This window comes from Tyto alba, unplaced genomic scaffold, assembly GCF_018691265.1.
Source record: "Tyto alba isolate M040663 unplaced genomic scaffold, T.alba_DEE_v4.0 Super-Scaffold_33, whole genome shotgun sequence".
Classification (NCBI taxonomy): Eukaryota; Metazoa; Chordata; class Aves; order Strigiformes; family Tytonidae; genus Tyto; species Tyto alba.
The window spans coordinates 16,441,902-16,464,224 of record NW_024881308.1 but is presented as its reverse complement, the minus strand read 5'-3'; the positions used below and the strand labels follow the sequence as shown (position 1 = coordinate 16,464,224).

General features: G+C 44.7%; 2 protein-coding genes across 3 annotated transcripts; one reads left to right on the top strand and one right to left on the bottom strand.

Annotated features, from left to right (window-relative positions):
* Nucleotides 1–1,256: 1,256 nt before the first annotated feature.
* Nucleotides 1,257–14,019, bottom strand: ARFRP1 (ADP ribosylation factor related protein 1). Of its 2 annotated transcripts, none has more exons than XM_042801225.1 (8): nt 13,957–14,019; nt 12,386–12,485; nt 11,919–12,006; nt 11,355–11,437; nt 10,785–10,866; nt 10,220–10,290; nt 3,738–3,838; nt 1,257–2,163 (listed from the first exon to the last, which is right to left on the bottom strand). In XM_042801225.1, the coding sequence occupies exons 2-8, from the start codon at nt 12,476–12,478 to the stop codon at nt 2,076–2,078; spliced, it is 606 nt and encodes a 201-aa protein (XP_042657159.1). In that variant the 5' UTR covers nt 12,479–12,485; nt 13,957–14,019; the 3' UTR covers nt 1,257–2,075. The 2 variants fall into 2 exon arrangements, with proteins under 2 accessions (XP_042657159.1, XP_042657158.1); XM_042801224.1 differs by having other exon boundaries at nt 13,895–14,018.
* Nucleotides 14,020–14,308: 289 nt separating this feature from the next.
* Nucleotides 14,309–22,228, top strand: ZGPAT (zinc finger CCCH-type and G-patch domain containing). The gene is made up of 6 exons (XM_033001183.2): nt 14,309–15,295; nt 16,052–16,185; nt 16,956–17,114; nt 18,168–18,299; nt 19,107–19,524; nt 19,962–22,228. Exons 1-6 carry the CDS (start codon nt 14,655–14,657, stop codon nt 20,098–20,100), a joined length of 1,623 nt encoding a protein of 540 aa, XP_032857074.2. The 5' UTR covers nt 14,309–14,654; the 3' UTR covers nt 20,101–22,228.
* The last annotated feature ends 95 nt before the right edge of the window (nt 22,229–22,323 follow it).

Sequence of the window (22,323 nt, the reverse complement as noted above, 5' to 3'; positions counted from 1 at the left end):
TCTAAAGTCAAAACGTTTGCTTTAATTTAAGACCTCCTGCCGATTCGTGCCACAAAGCAGTCTTTGTGTCTAGACCCTTGTGAGAACAGCTATGGCCTCAAGCTCAAAATTGTTTTTTCCTCCCTAGTCTCCTAGGGAATAGGGACAGATCTGAGTATGTGGAAAGCTTGGAAAACCCCTGGTGTCCCATTAAGCAGATATTTCAAGTTACTTGACTAAAGTGTTCTGTCTCTCAGCAGGGCACTTTTGTCCACCAGTCACTGTTCTACATCTGCAGCTTAATTGTTAGCACCAACTCTGCCAACCGAAACAAGAGTCAGGAGCAGAGATACCTTGAAAATACTTTCAGAGACAGCCAAGTGGGAGAGATTTCCCTCATAATCCATGGCCATTGGGTATCCAATATGTTTGTACACTTGCAACTCTCAACCCCACGTCACATGCAGCACCTCAAGTGCCACTTCCTACAGTAGGTGAGTGACCTTCCAGGGTTCCTCTGTGTTCACAAAGTGAATAAGAAACCTGAGATGGGTCACTAGGTCCGCAGGAGCCTCATGAAATCTGTGTCTGAGTTACATCTACTGCAGTTTAATTCTTCTGGAATAGGGTGTTGACATTGGCACCATTCAAATCCAAACGCAATACTGTGTTATACCGCCTCTTCTAACAACAGCACATAATTGAAAGGGGTTTGATACCTTATCTGACAGTTTGTGCAGCCTTCTCCTATCCCACGTTACTGAGAAGCAAGATTCTGCTTTCCAGTACGCAATTATTTCCACCGACTCCATGTGCACCACTGCCCTCCTGCTTTGACCCAATGTGATGGAATGAATTATGTTCTCTTGTAAAAAAAAAAAAGTCTGCAATGATTTACGCACAGAAAATTTAGCTGAAAGTTATTTGACAAATGCCAAATAACATCTTTAAACAAATACTACTGTCAAACTTGCTCAAACAGAGCTTGAATAATGTCCCCTTTGTAATGTGAGCAAACAGCACAAAATGGTCTCCAGTTCCAGGAGTAACTAAAACATGCAAAGAGCAACACCCACTGCCAAACCACTGTAAAATACATGTAAGAGATACTCAGAAAAATGTTAGTGATATGTCAGCAGAACTACTAGCTGGGTGGGCTACGTTAAGAAGTGAGTGCTATTTGACTTTGTGAGCTGCCTTCATGTTCTTCTTTCTTGCATTTCAACAAACTAGAGCCCCAAGTACCATGATTTCCAAACATCAGTTGTTTCAGCAAGTGAAGTTCAAAGAAGTAGGAAGCTTTATTGCATACTGATTTCTCCCTGCCTAGAGGTTCAGCTTTTGGCCTAGAAAGATCACAGATAGGGCCTCAATTCATTCCAGTTACAGAAGATACCCATTATTCTTATGATTAAAAAGAATGCACAACAGAGAGACTGGCAGTCCAAGCAAGGCAGTGCTTCTGGAGTTCGCATCCTATTAAGAACACCCATTTTAAACAGTGTACTTATTGTGCAGTTGCTGGCTTCCATATCTGCACTTATCACAAGTAAAAGTTACGAATCAACGTGCCAACTGAAAACTGAGCTATAATCAAGGGTGTCCCTCCCCATTACACAAACAGCAGCATAACAGGGCCAGTAATACCACCTACAGCAACCATGGGGCTGGAGCAGCAAGGTATCTTCTCAGTTAGAAGGGACAGCCATTTCCCAGGCTCTCCCTCCCCTTTCATATTCACTTACACAGTTCCTTCAGGAGTTCCTTCATGTCACTGGCCTCTAGCCTGTTAGACTAACAAACCAAGAATCACAAAGTAATACAGTAGAAAATTAAGTCCTCTGCATCTGCAACAAAGTGTAGATTGCCACTTGGTCTATGCTCTCAGGCCAACGGCTTAATACTTAATGTAAAAGATTCCCACCCCCAACCCAGTTGGAATCCTTTGCTCAAGTTTTTTAGACGCAGAAAGAGAATGTTTGTCTCCAAACTCAGGAAAGAATCAGGTGTAATAGGAATCCAGTGGACCACCTTCTGTAAAGGGAACACAAAACTGTGTGGAAAGAGATGTCCATTCCCTCGCTGACTTGAATTTCTTACGTGATGTCCTTCTTTCTTGGAGGCCGGTGAATATTCCTCACCACGCACTTCACCATCCATTCAATTCCCTCGTTAACTCCTTTGCTAAGGAAATAAGTAGACAAGGTTTTTTTTAAAAAAAAAAACAACAAAAAACAAACAACAAAAAAAACCCCCAACAACCAACCAAGAGCAAAAACATGGCTCATGTTGTTCCTAACTGAGCCTTTACAAGAGCAAGCGAAGGGTTCTGCCCTGCAGTTACTTATTGGCATTACTACATTAGTTTCTCATATATGCAAACAATGGAGATCTGATTTCTTTTAACGTGGTATGTAAACGCCATCCTTTAGTTTTCTGGTGTCTGTACAAGTCTACATCCAATTCAGTTAGTCATCAACTCTGTGGAAACCTTGGGATTATGGGATTAACAAGCATCAAATCACTTTACATCTGGTTTGAGGTTGTTTTGCTCCAAGTCTCAGGCTAGCTGTATCAGATCTTCCAACTGTGACTCCAACTTTCTGTAATCATCAGGGCTGGGGCTGCCAAGCAAGTCACCAACTCACTGGGGTCTGCACAGCTTCCCAGACAGGACTTCCACAATTTTTTTTTTTTTTTTTTTTTAGTGCAAACTCAAACTGAAATTTTGAAAGGAAATTCCACACAGATCAAAACTAGAAGTGTTTGAGCAAAACCCACAATTGCAAAGGTTGCATTTCATAAGACTATTATTTAATACTTCTCTTCCAGTTACTGCTTAACCATTGTTCTTGTGGTCATTCATCTGCTTAATGGCATTTGATTCTTAGCAGTGCAGACAACAGATTTTTCTCATGGTTTAAGAAGCTTTCCTTATCCTTTGCAGCAAGTTGTATAATAATACAGATTTATTGCTAGACTTAAAAAGGAATAAATCTCAAAGCTCTGGATTCAGTCCAGACAGTAATTCAGACAGAAACACTTGTAGCCATCTGGAACAGTACTTTTGACTTATGCCAAATAGCGCTTTTCACTCAAAGAACTGAAAGTGTAACCAAAGTATTGCAAGATCCAATGTGCAGTAGTGATGCCAAGATATCAAGAATCGGGTGGGTTGGTCAAGGTCACAGCGTGCAGCTGTGTGGTGCGCAGCTGTGTAGGCCTGAAGAAGAACCACAGTCTCCCAAGTTTTGGTCTGTTCTATTCATTGTATCCTAAACCACAGGCATCCCTAGTGTAAGAACTCTCTTGGAGATTGTTCTATTACCTACATAACAAAGCTCATTTGCATGCAAAAAAATATGAAAGCAAGAGCATAATTACACCACCAACAATGGGACCACCACTTATTTCTCTGGCAGTGTCATAAACAGCTATATTTTCAACTGACTTCTTATGTAAAAGCCAGGAGCTGCAGCAAGCCAACAACTGCAAAGGTTATTGAGTACAGAGAAGGAATGATAAAGGACAAGAATTAACAGCTCCATATGCTTCCGAGTCCTGCTGCTCACAGCCAGCAGAACATTTTCATTGTCTTTCACAGGTGGGATTTGTAGATGAAGTTACTGACCTGATGCAAGTCCAAGGTTCACGCGCAGCTCCCTTTCAGGGGTTATTCAACCCTGTAGTATTGCTCCGCTTGTGTGACCCCCTGCAGCTGCTCAGTTACCCAAAACACCATCCATCCCCACACTTACCCAGTAAGAGCAGAGCAAGCTTGTGTCAGGCAGTCTCTCTTCCCAATTTTGTTAATGCAATCACTGAACGCTGTCTTGATGTCAGGTATTGACAGACAAGTCTGCAAGGGAAACCAAAGAAGAGCTTGCTTTCTATGCTACCAGAGATGGTGACCTTCTTCCAAATGAATCCTACCACAGCCACTGTTCTGCTTCAGTCCGGAGGGCATGATGCTGTTAGGTTAACACCCACTAACACAGCAAATTAACTTCTTTACATTCCAAAAAAAAAAAAAAAGGAACATATTCTTTTTTCACCAAATAGAATGCTCTTTCCAGAGAGCATACGCACACTGCCGCACCTCCCTGATCCTCGAGATGTACGCTTCTACACAAATAGAGTAATGACAACAAGCACAACCTGCACATCCTTGGGATACACCTTCCAACCTGCCCCAAGCACCACACACAAGGTCTGTCGACCAAAACACTACAAGAGCACACCTCCTTGAAACACCTTTTGAAACGGTGTACCTGCCAGAATCCCAGACAAGTCAGTTCCTATAGCTGACTCTTTGCCAATGGCCTGGATCAAGTCTCCCTACGTGTGCACTCTCAGAAAAATCACTCAGATATGATTTTTCCCAAGTTCCCAGAACATTCCTTGACATGACCACTCTGGACTTGTTAGTTTGCATTTTGCATGCAGAAGAAAATGCTGACAACACTGAATGCAGCACATTTTCTGATGTCTGGTATCACTGTTCTCTATCACCATCAGGTCTTGCATTTCTGTAAGGCTGCAAGGAAATTGCTGAGAAGTGGTTTTAAAATCCACAAACGCATAAGCTCCCCCCAATAAACCAGTGAATTACTCTCCTGACATAAATCACTGTGTTAGCACAAAGACTTTATTCTTAGAGTTACAAACACAACAAAAGTAAACCTGCCCTACTGAAGTCTAGACTTGCATCTTCCTCCCTGAACACAGGAAGCAAGTACAAGAAAAATCACCAGCCTTTAAACCCTCTTCTGATCTTGGTGCTCACTTTTTCCTTGGAAGCCTTGGATAAGCCATTTAATAAGCACTTCAGCTGGCCACAAGCCCTGCTTTCTTCCTCTGTCTGCAGCCTTCTTCTGAACCTTCAGTGAGGCTCAAATACATGTTTTGGGCAAGTTTTTACTCAAATACCAGATCGGACCCTTGTGAGTCTTGAGGATTAGTCCAAGTGTATGTCCACTTTGAAAGAACAGACTATCTGCAAACAGGAATTCAGTCTTCTACAAGTCTGGGCCTTAACTTAGCAAAAAGATGGAAATTAATGATATCAGCTATCCATTTTGCAAAATACTGGTTCTGGATAAATTAAATACGGGAAACTACTGTGGGGATGACCATGTGACAAACAGGCAGGTTTCAGTGCTTATTTATAAGAAACGTTCTTAAGAAATGGCTTGAGAAGAGTTTAACGATATCCTATTCACCCAGTGCCCTTGAATCCAGACTTGTGATTTTCCACTGTAAAGGGCCTAGAATCCATTGGTTGTGCAACTTGGGATGACTGTACTTTCTTATGACCTAAACTGCATTTCAAACTTGCAGTTTCAATCAAAGAGCTGGAAACTGTATCCAGAAATGTTACTTACTTCATTGTACCAAAGCCCCAACAACTTACTTCAGGATTTCTGCCAAATTAAAAAGCTACAATTCATAAAGATGAGCTGTCATCCACACAATAAATAGTTAAATAAATTAAAAAAACAAAACAAAACAAACAAACCAAATACTAACTTTAGAGGGAGTCAGACTGAACTTGGGAGTTGGAATTCATACCAGTAGGTCTGGAAGAGGGGGAAGAGCTTACTACCAAACAACCATTCTCTACAAGTTTGTAAAAGATGCTACTTTAGTTTTGGTATGATGTTCACAGCCAGATAAGAAAGGCAGGTCCAACTGCCCCTTGATTTAAGCCAAAGCTCTAGACAAGTCAATTACCCAACAGCTGGGAAGGAAGAAAAGCTGCATGTCAATAATTTGAGCTGTTTTTCATGTCACTATTTTTTTTCAGTAAATGAGACTTGGCAGCAGGAGGGTTAAACCCCAAGGCAGCTGAAACTGAGCAAATATTTCTTGAAATATACTTTAAGCTTATCACAGTTTAATATCATACTATAATAATTTCTCCTTTTCTGAATTATGATCTATTCTTAAATCTTTTTACAATAAGTCTGAGAGAATGTGTTCAAGGTGGGAAATCACAGCGCAGAGCGCAGCCACACTGCCCTTTATCTCTGCTTGCACAGACCTGCACAAAGCCATCAGGCAACCGACTTCCCCAGAACCACTGCAGAGTAGTACACCTGCACGCATCCAGCGGCACAGAGAATCCACCTCCTTTGCCTTGGCCAGCCCCGAGGCCTTTCCCAAGTCCCCTTTTCCCAGTGCAGTTTATAACTGCTGTAGCCGTTATAATCGCTTCCCTTTCTCACGCTCTGGTACGATTGTGGCTTGCCCTAACTCCTACAAAGCTGTCCGGCCATTGCTCTCCACAGAAATCTGCAGCAGCAGGAGTTTTGCTTCTGAGGAGGCTTTGCCCCATTTACACTGTTCATAGCAGGATGTCTCTGCATCACAACACTACACCTGTTTTGAGGAACGGCCTTTTCCCCTTGGCATAAAGTATGGTAATGCAGCAGAGCGGTGAGCACCAGAGCGATCAATTCAAAGAAGCCTGTTTTAGTGCTCAAGGGGAAGCCACGAACTGGAATCTTGTCTTGCAGCAGAAGATGAGGCAGATCACCCATCACTTCAGGAAGGAGCATTTGCACTCCTCATGCTCAGGAGAAAATGTCAGCTGCGGCTTCTAAGTTCCTCTCTTTTCCACCTCCCTGTCTACGTTACAAAATATTTGTTTACAGATGTGTTTTGCTTCTCAACTGAAACCACATAAACCAAGAGCAAACTAGGGAAGCTGGCTTTGTGATCACATAAACAGTGTACCATTACAATAATAAAATCCACAGATGACCTTTCTGGAGTGATGTTATCTACCATACATTTCAGAGGAAACTCGCACAACTTGACAAATCATATTTCTATCTCAACTTCCCCAAAAGAATGCACTGTAAACCATCTTTTCATGAAGGCTCTTCAAGGCACAGTCTCGCCGGGACTGACTTGCCTGCACAACCAAATTCCTTGAAGGAAGGGTTCAAGACAGCACTCCCCAAATTAAGACTCAGGAACGGTACACCTAGAAGTAAATTAAGAAGAAAGGCTCCGTTTCTGGAGTCACTTCAGAAAAAGAAAAAAAGGTTGCATTGTAGAGTCTTTATCTATTTGCCAAATCCACTGTAGGAAAGACAATGCTGCTGCTTGGGTTGCTATCAGGATGAAACCTGAAGTACAGGCTCTTCAGCCATCTCGAGAGTAATCCATCGGCAGAATGGAACTAAACCAGAAAGGTGGACACCCTAAGTAAAACTATTTAATAAAAAGCCTACTCAACCTATGTTCTGTGCTATCTTTTTTTTTTTACAAGCTTATTTAAATTAAAACTAATTTTACAGGGAAGCTGTGGTATTTCTTAAGTTAGAATGGCTGTCATACAGAAGACCTGTTTTCTAACCACTGTCTAGAAAAACATAACACTATGAATCTTCAAATATATGCTGCTGCTGCTACTCACCATGACTCCTCTCATTTTCCAAAAACATGAGGAAGCTTTTCAACATTCTGGAGATTTCAAATTAAAATTTCCAAAATTTGTCTTAAGATTAGAAAGGCATAACTTCCTCCCAGAGACATCATATAACACCCCGTTATTCTTACATGCTATTTGTTCAGTTCAGTTTTTCCAGTACTCTTCATAGTGTTCCAAAATGAGCCATTCTATCCTCAAGTTTTAACAATTCATTGTACAACTCCAATATATAGCTTTTATAAATCTTTAAACAACCGCACTCACAACAAAATGACAAATAAGTTCTCATTTTGCAGTTTCTGCAGTAAACAGTAGGTAAGCCAAACTACCCAATATTTTCAGAATTGGTATTCTGACTTGAAAGGGAGTCTACATGAATGAGTGCATATTAGACACTCAATTCCTCTACAAAGCAATAAGCAATAGCTCCTTTAAAACCCCAAATAAACTCCCTCCCACAACACACATTTGAACCAGTCTTTTAATTATTTATGAAATGATCCCGTTTTGAAGCTCCTGCTAAACACAGAGTATTCTCCTGGTATAAAAAAAAAAAAAAAAAATCATATACGGTATTGTCACAACATCAGAATTGGTGTTTTGCAGTCTATGACTGTATTACATCTCCTGATACGGCCAAACACCGCTCGTGCTTGGCAGTGCTGAAGGGATGTAATTTACCCAAGGGTAGTAGCGCCTATTAACAGCGGAATTCTTTTGTACAAGGAATTTAGCATCAGGGCCAAAAATTCTTACAGTTTGTGCAATTTCAGGCATTTCAGGCATTGAGTCAGAACTTTTTTTAGCTTATTGTGAGGAATGTAAACTTTAAAAAAAAAAAAAATAAAAGAAAAAAATCTAGGTCAGATGTACTACTTGTGATGTATTTCCCCACAAGTCTTCTGCTGGCCTTTAAAGATGCAATCATCATGAATTATCTTCATCAGCGAACACCAAGAAGGTTAAGACACTACTTAACCTCCTTTATCATAACCCACATTAATGACAGAGGGAGGCCGGTCAGCATTCCCCACTACAATTATATGTCTGGAGATCCAGAGCAGAAAAATCTCTACCAATGACAAACCTGTAATGTTCACTTTTCCTCCAGAAGTCTTCAATTCTGCTAGATCAGCGGAACAGGCCTTCTAGTTTTCTAAATCTTGCTTAAGTGAATCTGCATAATTACTGAAAAATAAGCTATAGTCCCTTTAATGTTTTGTTAATAGCACTGATATCTCTCTGCTCTGTGTTCATATCCAAAATCACAGTCTAAGAGTAGAACTCTAAATATACCATTTAGGTATTTCTTGAAAATAGGTATACCTCCACTCAGCACAGTTCTGCTAAACTCTTGTCACAGTTCTACAACTGCATGAAGGCGCTAAAGCTGTGGGCTGGTCTTGAACCCCCTCCAGTTTTTATCTTGGGAGCCTGTACTAAATCTCTTTTGTCGTATGAAGAAGTCCACTCGTTCAATCTTTTTTCTGTAGTCTGGCTAGGATGCCAGAAGAGTTGGCGTCTGCAGTGTGCCCGTAACAGAATTTGCATATACAGCCATAAGGAAAATTGGAACAGCTTTCCAGGTCACTGCATATTTCTCTAGACCTAAAGGCAAGAGTGCAGATTGCTCCCTGCTGTAAAGCTGTAGTGTTGCTTGGAAATATGAGAGTTAATATTCTGGTTTCCTCAAAGGGAAAACAGCCAATTTCCCCACACACCAGAGATCACAGCAAAGTCAGGATCATAAATCAGGAGTTCTGTCTCAATCTCAAGCTGTCTTTTACAAGGAACTACATTTATTTTATTTCTATGACTAGATAATCTCATGATCATCAAAAAACCTGTTGTGCCATACACATGAAGTGTAACCAAATCCTCCTTCAAAGCCAAAGTGATTTCTATGGAAGTCTCTCCCACAACTACACTCACCCAACTAGGTGTAAAGTCCAGGAGAAGAAGCTGGGAGGTATTTGTGTGTTTTGAAACAGATACTGATCACAGCTGCCAGGATCAGTGCTCCAAATTCTACTGGAAGTCTCTGGCTCCATCTAGAGATTAATCACTCGAACTGCAGTACTGGAATTCCAGGCACAGCACGTGGAAAGGAGGAAAACATGGAAAATACCACGATAGCTTTAGGCATTCTTCTCCCTTTTTTCCATGTCAGGGGAGATAAGGACTGCCCTGGATGCGTCACCTAAACAGTCACACTGTAGAGCCCACTCACTTGACAAATACAAGAGTGTTGCAGTTCTGGATATGCTAGAAATAATTCAAATTATACTAGCAAAAGCATTCCTTGCCATTCACTACTGTTATTGACGGAATGCTCTAGGACAAACAGAATGTTTCATTGAACAGATCTTATCTGGTTATGGGAAAGGGATGATACTGCTTCACATACATTTGTTGGGCTGTTCCAAGGTAGTAGCAGAACAGCATAAACAAAGTGCACTAAACATTTTTTCGCTGAATAAACAGGAAAAAACAGTATCTAGATACCAAGTCACAGTACAAGAAAAACCCACCCATAGCTACATAGTGTGTTCTGTTTACAGAAAAAGTTGAAATAAGCTGATATGGACGTGCCTGCAGTAAGCTCATTCATGTCACTGGAAAAGGGCTGGAGGAGAAGAGAAAAAAATCAAAACTAAATTCAAAGCAATTATTTCCAGCAGTGGGAAGCACCATAGGATCAGTCCAGGAACATTAAAGAAGTTTAACATGAATGCAGAGCTCACCTTTCCAAGGCTTATTTATTTGCTCATTTAAGAAGTAAATCTGCAATAATCTTACCTCTACATCCTGCTTGTTAGCCAACACCAGGATGGGAACCCCTTCCAGAGCTTCGCTGGTAATCATCTTCTCTATAAAGCACAGAAACAAAACCAGAGGTTTAGCCAGTTCTGGAAGATAAAGTTGCACAAATGCCTGACACAGACTATCTGGACACAGGGATGAATCAAGAGGCTCTTCCTTGCATTACAGTTTAATTTGATACAACCTTTCAGGGCTATTTTTTTCACAGAATTTTTTCCCAGATCAAATTTCAAACTTCATTTTGACCAATGAACATATTACTGAGAATTAATGAGGTGATAAGTGAAAAATAAGGTGTAAAAATTTCAAAATCATTAGCATAAGAACAAAAAGAGATTCGAGGTCATTATAGGCAACAAAAATGAGTCCTCTGTTACAGACAAGACAGACTTCAATAAAAAAGTTCAAAAGCACTACAGATGTGTCATCACCAGGCCACACAGCTTATTTCAAGGACACAGGAACAGACACCATAGGAACGAGAGAACTGTGCCACAATACATCATGAAATCACAGTACAGGTAAAACACAGCATACTCACCAAAAGCTCTTTTAGATTCTGAGAGCCTCTCCTCATCAGTGGAGTCAATAACATAGATCACTCCGTGAGATTCAGCATAATACTGAAAGGATAACAGAGATATTAGTGTATCTATCCACTAGGACCATTTGTTCTTCTTCCTAATTTTTTTTTAATTTGGTAAAATTTTGATACACATGGAAGAGATCAACCAGTTAGAGCCAGCTGTTTCCACAGTATATGTCCGGAGAGAAGAATGGTGGCACACAGAATGCACTGCCTGCTCTGTTTGCAGGCCTACCGAATACAACAGGTCTTCACCTGTTGTATAGCTTATCTGTCCCCCAAAAACCTTATCTCTACTGGCACAACCCTCAGATATGGGTTGGTAACTGCTGACTGTAAACAATAATGCAAATAGTAATCATTTTCTTCACTAATCTTGAACAGATGTAGTTGAATCTCTGGAAAAGTGCTGACACTAAGTACTAGGGTCACCAATAAGCCTGTATGATTATTAAATGATCATATTGCTTCAATTCTAAAAGAGACAAAAACATTTCCACAAGAAAAAAAAAATACATCTCCAACCTTGTCCCAAAGAGACTGCAGTTCCTCCTGTCCGCCAAGATCCCAGAACATGAGCCGAGTTTTGCCAACATCAATAGTACCAACTAGAGGGAAAGAAGAAAAGACAGTGCAATGAAAACTAAAGGTGTTCTCTAAAGCATCACCACCCGTACACCCCCCTAAGAAATCTGGGGTAGACAGTCTTCTAGAGGAACAAATCACATACAGTGGCTACTTTCAACAACAGAACAATACCTTTGCAAAGAGTGATCACTAATATCAGAGTCATACCAGTGCAAATATTATCAGAATCAGACCAACAAATGAACACCAGTGAAATTTAGCTTAACCTCTGAGCATAGCAGTGAAATGGGACACTTGCCTTTTTAAGACTTCAGCGATTTTTCCTCATAAGCTGAGGAAGCCTATTTTATCCTCTTACAAAAAGACAAGGGGAGTTGGGAGATACAATCTCTACTTCCAGAAATTATTTTGCCCTTGCCAATTCTTAAATACTTTAAACAAGAACCAGCTGTGGTCTAACTGTGCAGGGAAGCTGAAAAAATTCTGAACAGAGTTACTTACTGTTTAAGCCTACAGTGGTTGTGATTTTGGACAAACTCATCCCTTTGTAGTTCTTGTTAAATCGAGTTTTAGTTTGTTCAAGGAAGGTCTGAAAAGGAACAAGAAAAAGTATTTGCTTTCCAATATTTTACTGGCTGGGGTAATCCTAACCCAAACCTGCCTTCTAATTCCTGCAGAATCTTGCTCCAACAGGTATTGCCTAACCTTGGAACAAACCACTCTTCTTGTTCCCTACTTTAGCAAGGAAAGAAGGGATCAGAGGTGATTACAGGATTACCAAAGCCTCAGCTACATCCCTGAAAGCTTATGCTAAATTTAAGTAAGAGGGAAAGGTTGATTATTTGGCGTGACATCATTAAAATAACTCACAATACAGCCGAAGAAAGATTAACCTGTCAGAAGCTTTATCTTTGCAGGATGTTTAAAATTGCACATGCCCTGCGCAATGAGTAATAAACAGCACTTACGGTTTTACCAGCATTGTCCAAACCAAGGATCAAGATGCAGTACTCATCCCTCTGGAACATGTATTTATAGAGCCCGGACAGCAGAGTATACATCCTGCTCCTGCAACAAATACCAGGATATCATTAACAAACAGGTCATTTACAGAAGTCTCTCATTCCACAACGCAGGTTTTTCCCAACACCAGGTAAATAAGTGACATTATTCTTTTATCAGTAACTCTCATATTTAGGCAATCCCAGGACAAATCACAGATCCAAGAGAGATCATGCAAGTTGCTCAAGATCAAGTTTTCAAACGCCTACAAGTGAGGGACTTTCTTTCCAAACAGCTTATCCTCTGTTTCTGTATGTTGTGCCCAGCATCCGCTGCAAACTCAACCCTCATTTGAAAACTACCCTGTCTGCTTTGGGGCTTAAAGGAGAGCTAAAGAAGAGCTTGAATATCTTTTGCAGCACATGTAAGACCCACAGAAAATTAAGTCAACTCCATACAAATATACAGAATTGGTATTTTGAGCAAGAATGTACAGGCCAGTCCCCTCATTCTTGTTCCCCATCCATGTAACAGTATCATGGGACCTTTAATGGTTGAACTGAGTGCAATGTATCATAAAGGCACATAAATTAAGATAAGCAGGGGGTTTAAGCCTTATCCAGCAGCAACCTCCTGTTATGGTATCCACCATACAAGTGTTTTGTCATCTTACAATGCCATGAAGGCAAGACAGGTAAGTTCATGAGTCAACACCAGAAGACTAAGAATCAGGCAAAGCAACACCAACACCTGCAAAAGCCCACAGGTTTTTTGTTGTTGGATTTTCACAAACAGGGCAGAAATAATTTTCCAAAATGCAAAAAGGATTGGTACCAAACACTACAGCTGACTCACACAGCATTGAGACAACTCTTCTGTTTAAATACAGACAAAGGGAACCTCAAGGCAAAGACTTTGGAGAGTCTTTGAGCAAGTGAGCAGATAAATAATCACTTTGAAGTGAAACAATGTTGCCTAAGGGTAAAAAAAACACACAAGCAAAACAAAAAACAAAAACAACAACAACAAAAAACAAACAAACAAACAAAAAACAACAGCGTTCCAGACCAGTAAGGGATTTCCGAGGCTGAAGCACTCGGCCTGAGAACAGGGCACCCCGGAGCGCAGGGGCTTCATCCGCCGAGCCAGGGGGGCCCTTCACCCCCAGCTTTTCCCCTGAGAAGGCATCGAGGCCGCAGGCTACGGGACAAACCCCCCCGGCCCGCTCCCCTTTGGGGTCGGCGAGTGATCCCAGACGTGCCCAACTACCGACCCGCTCCCCTTAGAGCCGGGAGACTCTTCCCCCTCCCCCCGCTTCCCCTGCCACAGCCTAACAGGGGAGAAGGGGGAAACCGACCCTCCCCGCCATTTCCCCCCCCTCACGGCCCAGGGCCAGGGCCAGGGCCAGAACCCGGCCCGGCGGCACCTCGCAGGCTCGCCCCACAGCCCTGCGGGCCCCCACCGCGGCCCCTTACCGTCCCCCCGAGCGCAGAAGGCGGAGGACAGCGCCCAGAGCCCGCAGCCCCTCGCCAGGTACCAGAAACACCTCCCGCCACAGCTCCTCAACGTTGCCCCTCGGCACCGGCCGCCTGCGCCATTCCCCCCCCTCCCTCCCCGCGCGCGCGGCTCTCTGGGAAATGTAGTTCTCGTGCCGCGGCGGGGGTGGTGCTGGAGGGGACGTGTGGACTACAACTCCCAGAAAGCTCAGCGACGCACGAACCTCCCCGAGTGCGCAGGCGCGGGGAGGGGGGGCAGCCGTGCTGCTGAGCGGCGTAGCGCGTTGGGGAGCGAAGCCGGAAGTGGGCGTGCGGCGGGGCCGGAAGTTGGTGGGGTGTCATGGCGGCGGCGCAGTAGGGGAAGGGGGAGCTGAGGGGTGAGCGGGGCGGTCGGGGCAGAGTTAGGCTGGGGAGTTGCCGCTGGCTCCGTGGCGGAGGGGTCGTGCCTCGAGTGCCCAGGTTGCCGGGAGGAGGTGCGTGGGTCCGGTGGGCTCCAGCGGGGAGGGGGAAGGCAGGGCAGGGCAGGGCCTGGCCTCCCCTCAGGCTCCTTCATCGCCGGTTTGCTGCGGGAGCATCGGCCTGGCTACTTCTGAGAGAAGAAGCGGGACGTCGGGGTAGATGGTCCCTACTGCGGGCAGGGACTTGTTATCCCAAAAGTTGCTCATCTTAAGTAAACTCTTTGACTATGTTCTGAGTTCCCGGAAAGGGTGCTGCTAAACACACCTTTATTTTGCTGATAATGGATGAAGAGAGTCTGGAAGCATCCATTCAGACCTATAATGCCCAGCTGCAGCAAGTGGAGCTGGCTTTAGGGGCAGGCCTGGACCCATCGCAGCAATCGGACTTGATTAAGCTGCAGGAAGATTTAAAGCAGCTGATAGAACTGACCGAATCGAGCCTGGTGTCTGTGAAAAAGAGCAAACTTCTGGCTACTTTAGATACAAATGCCTCCTCTTCCCCAGGAGGTCTCCAGGAGCAGGCTGCCAACCCAGACTCTTCCGCCCAAGATGAGGAGTATGCTGCTTTTAGGGAGGCCATTGCTGAGCTTGGAACTGATGGGACGCCTTCAGCTGACAGCAGTGAGATATCATCAAAGAGAGATGAAGAAACCGATGACAAAAACGAATCAAAATACAGCGAAGAGGAGGAGGAGGAGTCTGACAGAGAGGAGGAGGAGGAGTTGAGTGGGATGAAGGTTAAAGCTCCCTACTACAGTTCTTGGGGGACCCTGGAGTACCATAATGCCATGATTGTGGGGACAGAGGACTTGGAAGACGGCAGCGCGGGAGTCAGAGTGCTGTATCTCTATCCAACTCACAAGTCTCTGAAGCCGTGCCCGTTCTTCTTGGATGACAAGTGCAGATTTAAAGAGAACTGTCGGTAAAAAAGCAAAAGGGGTGGGAGGGGGCTGTGTCCTTCCTGTAGCTAAGGGCCTTGTTTCTCAGAGGGATAAACCTCTGAAAGTACCACGTTTGGGTTTTCTACCCAATGAAATTTTGCCTTTGTTTATGTTTTTAAATGTGTTTTGGTAAGCAGTGGCACCAGTTTGGCTGTTTTCTTTAGCTCACGCAGAGGCGGAATGGAAAATCCCATGGGGAAGTTGCAGAGATTTTATATAATCAATTGAGTGGCTAAATTAATAACCGATTAAGTATTTTAAAATAAAACACCAAAGCTCGTCTCTTGATAGTGCACACACGCCAGTTGCACAGAGAGGCTGTAGCCTCTCCTTTGGAGATCTCATCTTTGGAGATCTTCAGAATTTAATGAGGTAAAGCCTTGAGCAACCTGATCAGTCTTTGAAGTTGGTTGTGCTTGGTGCAGGAGGTTGGACTAGAGTCTGTGTGATCCTGTTTATCTCAAAGGGCCTGTGAACTTTTCTGCTGGATGTGTCGCTAGCAAGGAGAGCTTAATTCTCTGGGGTGGGATGGATTCTTTGTTACCTGACATAAATAATATCTTTACGATGAAAAATGAATAACTTGTGTAATTGAAATAATACGATAAAACTTCCGTAATTAATGGTGAAGATTCATTACTGCTGACAACTTGTTTGCATTTAAGGAGGGAAGGAGTTTTTGTTTAAATCCCGCTCAAATGAGGTAGAGATAATTCCTCTCCCACCCTCCCTGGCAGGTTTTCGCATGGCCAGGTGGTTGCTGTGGAAGAGCTGCAGCCGTTTCAGGAGCCCAACCTGAGCGCGCTGGAGGTGGGCTCAGCCTGCCTGGCGAAACACAGCGATGGGATATGGTACACTGCAAAAATAACCGGTGAGTCCTGTTTGAGCGTGCTTTGCCAGGGTTCTGTGTGGAAAGCAAAGGCTGATGCAGAAGTGAATGTGAAACTTACCTATTTTGGTTAACGGTAGAAAAACATTAACTGCGTAGCTGCGTCCTTAAACTGAAAATCTTGACATAGCTGAGAAAACAGTCTGAACTTTGTCAGGCTTGGGCTGGGAATAGGCTAGGAACCAAGAGAGTGTTAGACAAAAAGGAGACGTAAGAGCAGGAACGTGGGAAGGAAATTACTACGTTAACTGCACCAAAAGGGAAGAGGCGGGTGTTGCAGGAATTTGCATGCATATTAGATTAGAATTGCAACAATCTGCTGTGGTTTAAACAAAAGCCAGGGGAGCTGGCCCTGCCCATCAGGGGCTGATACAGGCTTCCCCGAGACCTGGGAAAGAGTGAGGGTTTAGGCTCTCTTTTCATCTTTCTTTCACTGTTATTGGGTCTGAGGGGAGAAAATCTAACTTCTCTTCCATTTCTCAATAGCCCACCTTTCTTCATTTTTAGAAATAAACGTTTAAGTATCAACACAGGCATTGCAGAAATTGCTTGTCATTGCAGTGGGTGCTTCTCCCTCCCAGACAGAAATCTAAAGCACAAAGAAAAACCAGAATTTTTTAAAAGACGTGTTCCTTGGGCCTTCCCCCTCTCCTGTGTCGTTCCACTGGAGCTAACCCTGTTTTAGAAAGTCCTCTGCCAGTTGCATACTGGGGACTGAGTGGAACTCTTGTTCCTTGCTTTTCCCTCTGTAGACATTGACAGTGGTTACTACACTGTGAAGTTTGATTCCCTGCTGCTCAGAGAAGCTGTTGTGGAAGGAGACAGTGTCATTCCCCCACTGCGAAGTGAAGATGGTGCTGAATCTGCCGAGTCTGATGACGACAGCGTTGATGATTCCGGTTACGCTAAAGGTGAGGGAGTGAGGACGGTGCGAGCGAAAGTGACGCGTGATCTACGTCTGCCTTTCTCTGGGACCTACTGAATTACTCTTCTGGAGCTTTCATTATAAGTGTCTCGCCTCTGATGAAAGAGTAGCTAATCGCTTTATATGCTGCTGAAAGATAGAGAACAGTAATTAGCTATTATGTTACAACTGGAAAGGAAAAATCTTTGTTTTATACAAATTACTGGGCTAATGAAGGTTGGAGGTTTCCATGGGAACTTCCAACACATGAAAGAGGAGGGTGTGATATTTTAAAGCAGAGTTCCAAGCTCTCAGCCTGTTTCTTATGTGGCTGGCTGAGTTGAGCTAATAAGTGAATCGGGAGACTTCCTCATCTCTGGGAGCTCTGTGTAGCTCCATGGCACACGAGGACAAGACCCCAGGAACTGTGAGTGTTTGGTCCTCCAGTGCCTCGAGGAGGTCGGAGGAGCCGCCGTGCCCTGTTTCAGTCTTGGAAGCTGACACAGAGAGAGCCTAAGTGACTTTGAGATTACAGCACTGTCCCTGTGCTAGCACCACAGTTACGTCACAGGGACCCAGTTGTGTCCTAGAGCTCTTTAATTTAGTGTAATAGAGATTATTGGAATCTAATAACACAAAATTAGCATTGTGGCCTAGAGAGGCCTCGTAGCAGAGACATCAGCTGGAGGCACAGAACAAGTATTACATGCCACTGTCCCAGATTTTACTCTGATGGTATGTCGGTCTGTATCACCATCCTAGAAGGAAGGAAAGGAAACCTAAAACCATCTGGATGATTCTGCCTGTAACTGTGAGATGGTATGTACATTAAATCAAGTGAGATTTCTCATTTAAGTGACTTGCTATGCGGCGTTCCTGAAAGGTGACAGCTCAGTAGGAACTGAGTAAAGCTGAAGGAGTGGCCAAATGGTTCTAGGGAGGGAGAAGTATATTGTACTGCCTCGTGAGGGGTTTTCGTGCTGTGTGGGTACCCCGGATGAAGGTTTTGTGTAGCAGCTTTGTTTCTGTGTTTCACTGGTTCATCTCTTCTGTGCCACAGTGATAGATTCGGGAGTTCCTGAGAACGGGGAATGGACTCCGGCGTGCAGTTCCTCTTTTGGTGGCTGGGAAGCCCACACTCGTGGTATCGGCTCCAAACTGCTTGTTCAGATGGGATACGAGTTTGGAAAAGGTAAGGGGAGAAGGTGGTCCTGGTGCTGTGAGAGCCTGACTGCTTCGGTGGATCCTAAAGCTAGTTAAGGAAAGCAAGATTTTGGGTGATGCTAAAAATTTTCTGTGCTGAAGGAAGGGCCTCTTAGATAAGGCTCAAGCTCTGTGATGAATCCCAGCAGATTCAGGAAGGCAAGAAGGGATAACTTGCTTAATCGAAGTACAGGCATATGTGTGCACCAAGCCCTGTATGGTAATAGCAAAAATTGGAGGCATTTGGAATCATGGTCAAGTTCATGATTAAAGCCGTGAGAACTGTTGTACGAGATGTTCAAAGGCTTTAGGTAGAAGGGAACTGATCTGTGAAGCTTCTGATGTCTGTGTTAAAGCATCTCCTGGCTCTAGACACAGACTTCAAAGCCTGCTGAACTAGCTTCTCAGTACACAAATTGTATTGAGCCTTGGGGGCTTTAGGAGGGCAGTCTGCTACTTGCATTTGTCTCTGGTTCTCCCAGAGGAACCAAACCAGTTTTAAGAAGAAGCTGGCTTGAGAAGCTGCGAATGTGAGGCTGAACCTAGTTTCATAGAAACCGGCCTAACAGATGGCCTCGGGCTTTTTATCACGTATCTTCTGCTGTAGAAGGCTCCTGTCATAGCATCTGCATCCACCACGATGTGGCCTTTGCTGCTCCCCTTAACTTGGGTGGTAGTTATGGCTTTTTGTGCCTCGAAAGCCTGGTTGCTTGTTCTAAGCTTGTGACTGTCAGCGGGAGGTGACTCGGAGCGGGGATGTCCTCACTTGCAGTAATTGCTTGGTGTCTCTCTTCAGGGTTAGGGAAGAATGCTGAGGGCCGAGTGGAGCCGGTGCAGGCTGTGGTACTTCCTCGAGGGAAATCCCTCGACCAGTGTGCTGAGGTGCTTCAGAAGAAGAAGCAGGGGAAGCTGGACCCAGGCAAATCGAGGAAATGCCGAGCGAAGGGAAACAGCTCCAGACAATCCCCTGCGGGCAGCCGTAAGCCTCCCCACAACGTGTTTGACTTTTTGAATGAGAAACTGCGAGGGAAGAGCGGTGGGGAGAAGGCTGGAGGGATGGCACTGCCGGAGAGGAACAGCAAAGAGATCTACCACGCTAGCAAGAGCACCAAGAAAGCCCTGAGTGTCCGCCTCTTCCAGACAATGGAGAAGATTGAACAAACGCAGAAGGATATCAGAGGAATCCAGCAGGCCCTGGCACGCAACATTGGACGGTAGGAAAGCATGCTGTTTGGGACTGCAGGATGGTGCTTCTGGGAAGGGGTGGGCTTGACAAGAGGTGTAGAAGGAACAAGTGAAACACAGCTGGATGAGACTGAAGGGGAGGTGGAGGGGGGAGACTTCAGTGTGTGCTTCAGGCCAGCTTGGACACTGGCAGATGTGTCTGGGGTCCTTTGGCTGGAATTCAGGCTGTGACGAAGAGAGGAGCTCTCTGAGGAAAGGTGCTGGAGTCCTTTCCTTCTCGTGCCCATCTGCAGTGCTGCTGTTGAGCATCACGGGAGGACATTTTCTAGCCCAGATTGTGCTGAGCCTCAGGTTCTTCCTGGCTTTCAGCAGGATCGCGCAGGGAAGGGCAAACCCTCCTGGGATGATGACAAGCCTTTGATCTTATCACGCAGGATGACGTCGCTGTAATGCTTTTTGCTTTCAGGCACAGCATTGCTACAGCTCAGCTGGAGGAGAAGCTGGCTAATGCGCACAAACAGCTGGGGCAGCTGCAGGCCCAGGAAGCCAGTCTGCAGCGGGAGCAGAAGAAAGCAGACACGCATAAGAAGATGACTGAGTTCTAGTCTCTGAGGAAAAGCATCTGACTGCAGTGATTGTCCTTCTAGCCAGCCCCGGTGCCCGTGGCCTCGGCGCCTGGGTGAGCCATCCTGCTCCTCCGGGCCTCGGGCTGCCCAGCCTGAAAACTGGGCTGAAAAGCAGCAGTTTCTAAAACTAGATGCTTCTGAGCTCTGCTGGGAGGGGAGGGTGGGAGTACACATCCGTCCAGCCCTGAAAGCATTCCGTAAGCCTGAGCCTTGTAGGAGGACTAGCTACAAGAAATACGATTCTCTGCTCTCTTGCACACTTCTTTCCTCTGTTATCACTGCGGTAGCACCTCCTTCCAGAGTCTGTAGCTACTCGGGGATGACATTGCTGGCTACGACCCAGCTGGGGAGGCTTTGAGAGCCCCACATCCTGCCATCAACTGTGGCTTGTGTTTGCAGCCAACTGACGAACACAAGTGGAGGCAGGGTCCCGAACACACTCTGGCGAAGCAGAAAAGGCTTGTGCTGGGTGAAAACAACAAAGGCAAAGCGCTCCAGCTGCTCTCTACCTTCTGGTTCTTGCTGTGGGATTTATCTGAGAACTCAGTTTTTTGGGGAGCAGTTCCTTGTAGCCCTAGTGTAATGAATAGACAGAAAACTGGCAGCTTGGAGGTGGGTACTAGTGGCCTCAAGCATCAGATTTCATCAGTTTGACTGTAAGAGTATCCCTAGGACATGCTGTAGCGTAACTCCTTGACTTGGCATGGAAAGCTGCGTGGTTCCACACGTAGAGTGCCAAAGCTGGGGGAATAAGACGGCAGAGTAACGGATTCTCAAACCTCCTAGCTAGGAACAACTCCACAGAGAGCCTTGTGATTTTTTTTTTTTTTTTTTTTTTTTTTTTTTTTGCCATCATGACTTGAGTTTTTCTGTCCTAGGTGGCTCGCTGAACACAGGTCCTTTTATTAAAAAACCTCAGGCCCCAGATCTGGGTCGGGCTGGACCCCGGCTGAGCACAAAGATCAGGAGGGGGCTGCATGTGCCCAGCGTGCAGCCCCGTCTGTGGGCGAGCTTCAGGCTGTGCTGGAAGCAGGCCAGGCAAGCGGTGCCCTTCCCTGCAGCGTGGAGAGGCTTTGGGCAGAAAGGATGTCTTCTCCCCTAGGTTATATCCTGCGTTGGTGGCAGCCAGTCCTTGCCCCAGAAGAGATGGTGGTTTCATCAGAATCTGTTTCTGGTGGGACTTGTGCATTGTAATTGCTTGTTAAAAGAAAATTTGTTTGCAATTTCATGCCAGTATCTTAAGGACACTTTTTTTTTTTTTTTTCTTAATTTAAGAAATCGATTTCCTTTTATTCTGCGAGTCATTTTTCTAATGAAAAGTTTTTGTTCCTCTAGTACCACCTTTTTTTATCTGTTCCTCAGAAACTTCTAAAGCTGTCAGCTTGGGCAGGGCTGCACCTCCTTATAGGGTCAGGCTGCCAAACTAACCAGAAAATCTAAGGCTGCAGGAGATACGATCAGAGTTGTTCAAGTCATGTGGGATTTAGCATTGCTGCAGACACACCTCAGAATATACAGAGTGGCAGCAAAAATAAACAAGATGAACGTCTTCAGGAAACCTGTTAGAGTGACTTTCTCCTGTGGGAAAGCCCCTGGGCCCCGCTGGGGTGGGCACCATGTAGATGTGAAGGTGGCGTGGGCTGCCCTGAGCACTTCAGCATCCATCGGTTTCTGACTGAATTGGCCGCGCTATCTTCATTGTTCTGAAGTCGTGTTCTCCGTGCACTGGGCTTAACTCAAGGGTTTAACAATGGTTACTCAGTGCCCTTCCCTCACAAATGACTGTTTGTTTCCCACACTCAAGTGTTGAGTGGTGACAAGGATTAATGTGCCCAGCTTAGCATGGGTGCTCGCTGAAGTGGCCCGTGACTGGTGAGCCGAGCTGGGCAGGGAAATTTCTTGGGTTTGTTTTGCGCTCTGACACTACTTAACATCTCTTTAAGAATTGGGTGTATTTAGTGCTGTGTCTTGGCTAAGTTGTAGTTTGACCCTTTCTTGGGATTTCCACAGCCTCACTTGTCAGACTCCTATTCAAATAGCTGCTGCCTCCCACCCAAGACAGTTCACATCCCTGGTGAATAAAGTTGGGTTTTATTTCTTTCCCCTCTGTCCTTGTAAGGTGTTGTTCATTTGCAAGGTAATGACGATCTGGGGCGACCCATTCTTTCCTGCTCTTGCCCTGCGGATAGAGAGCTGCCACTA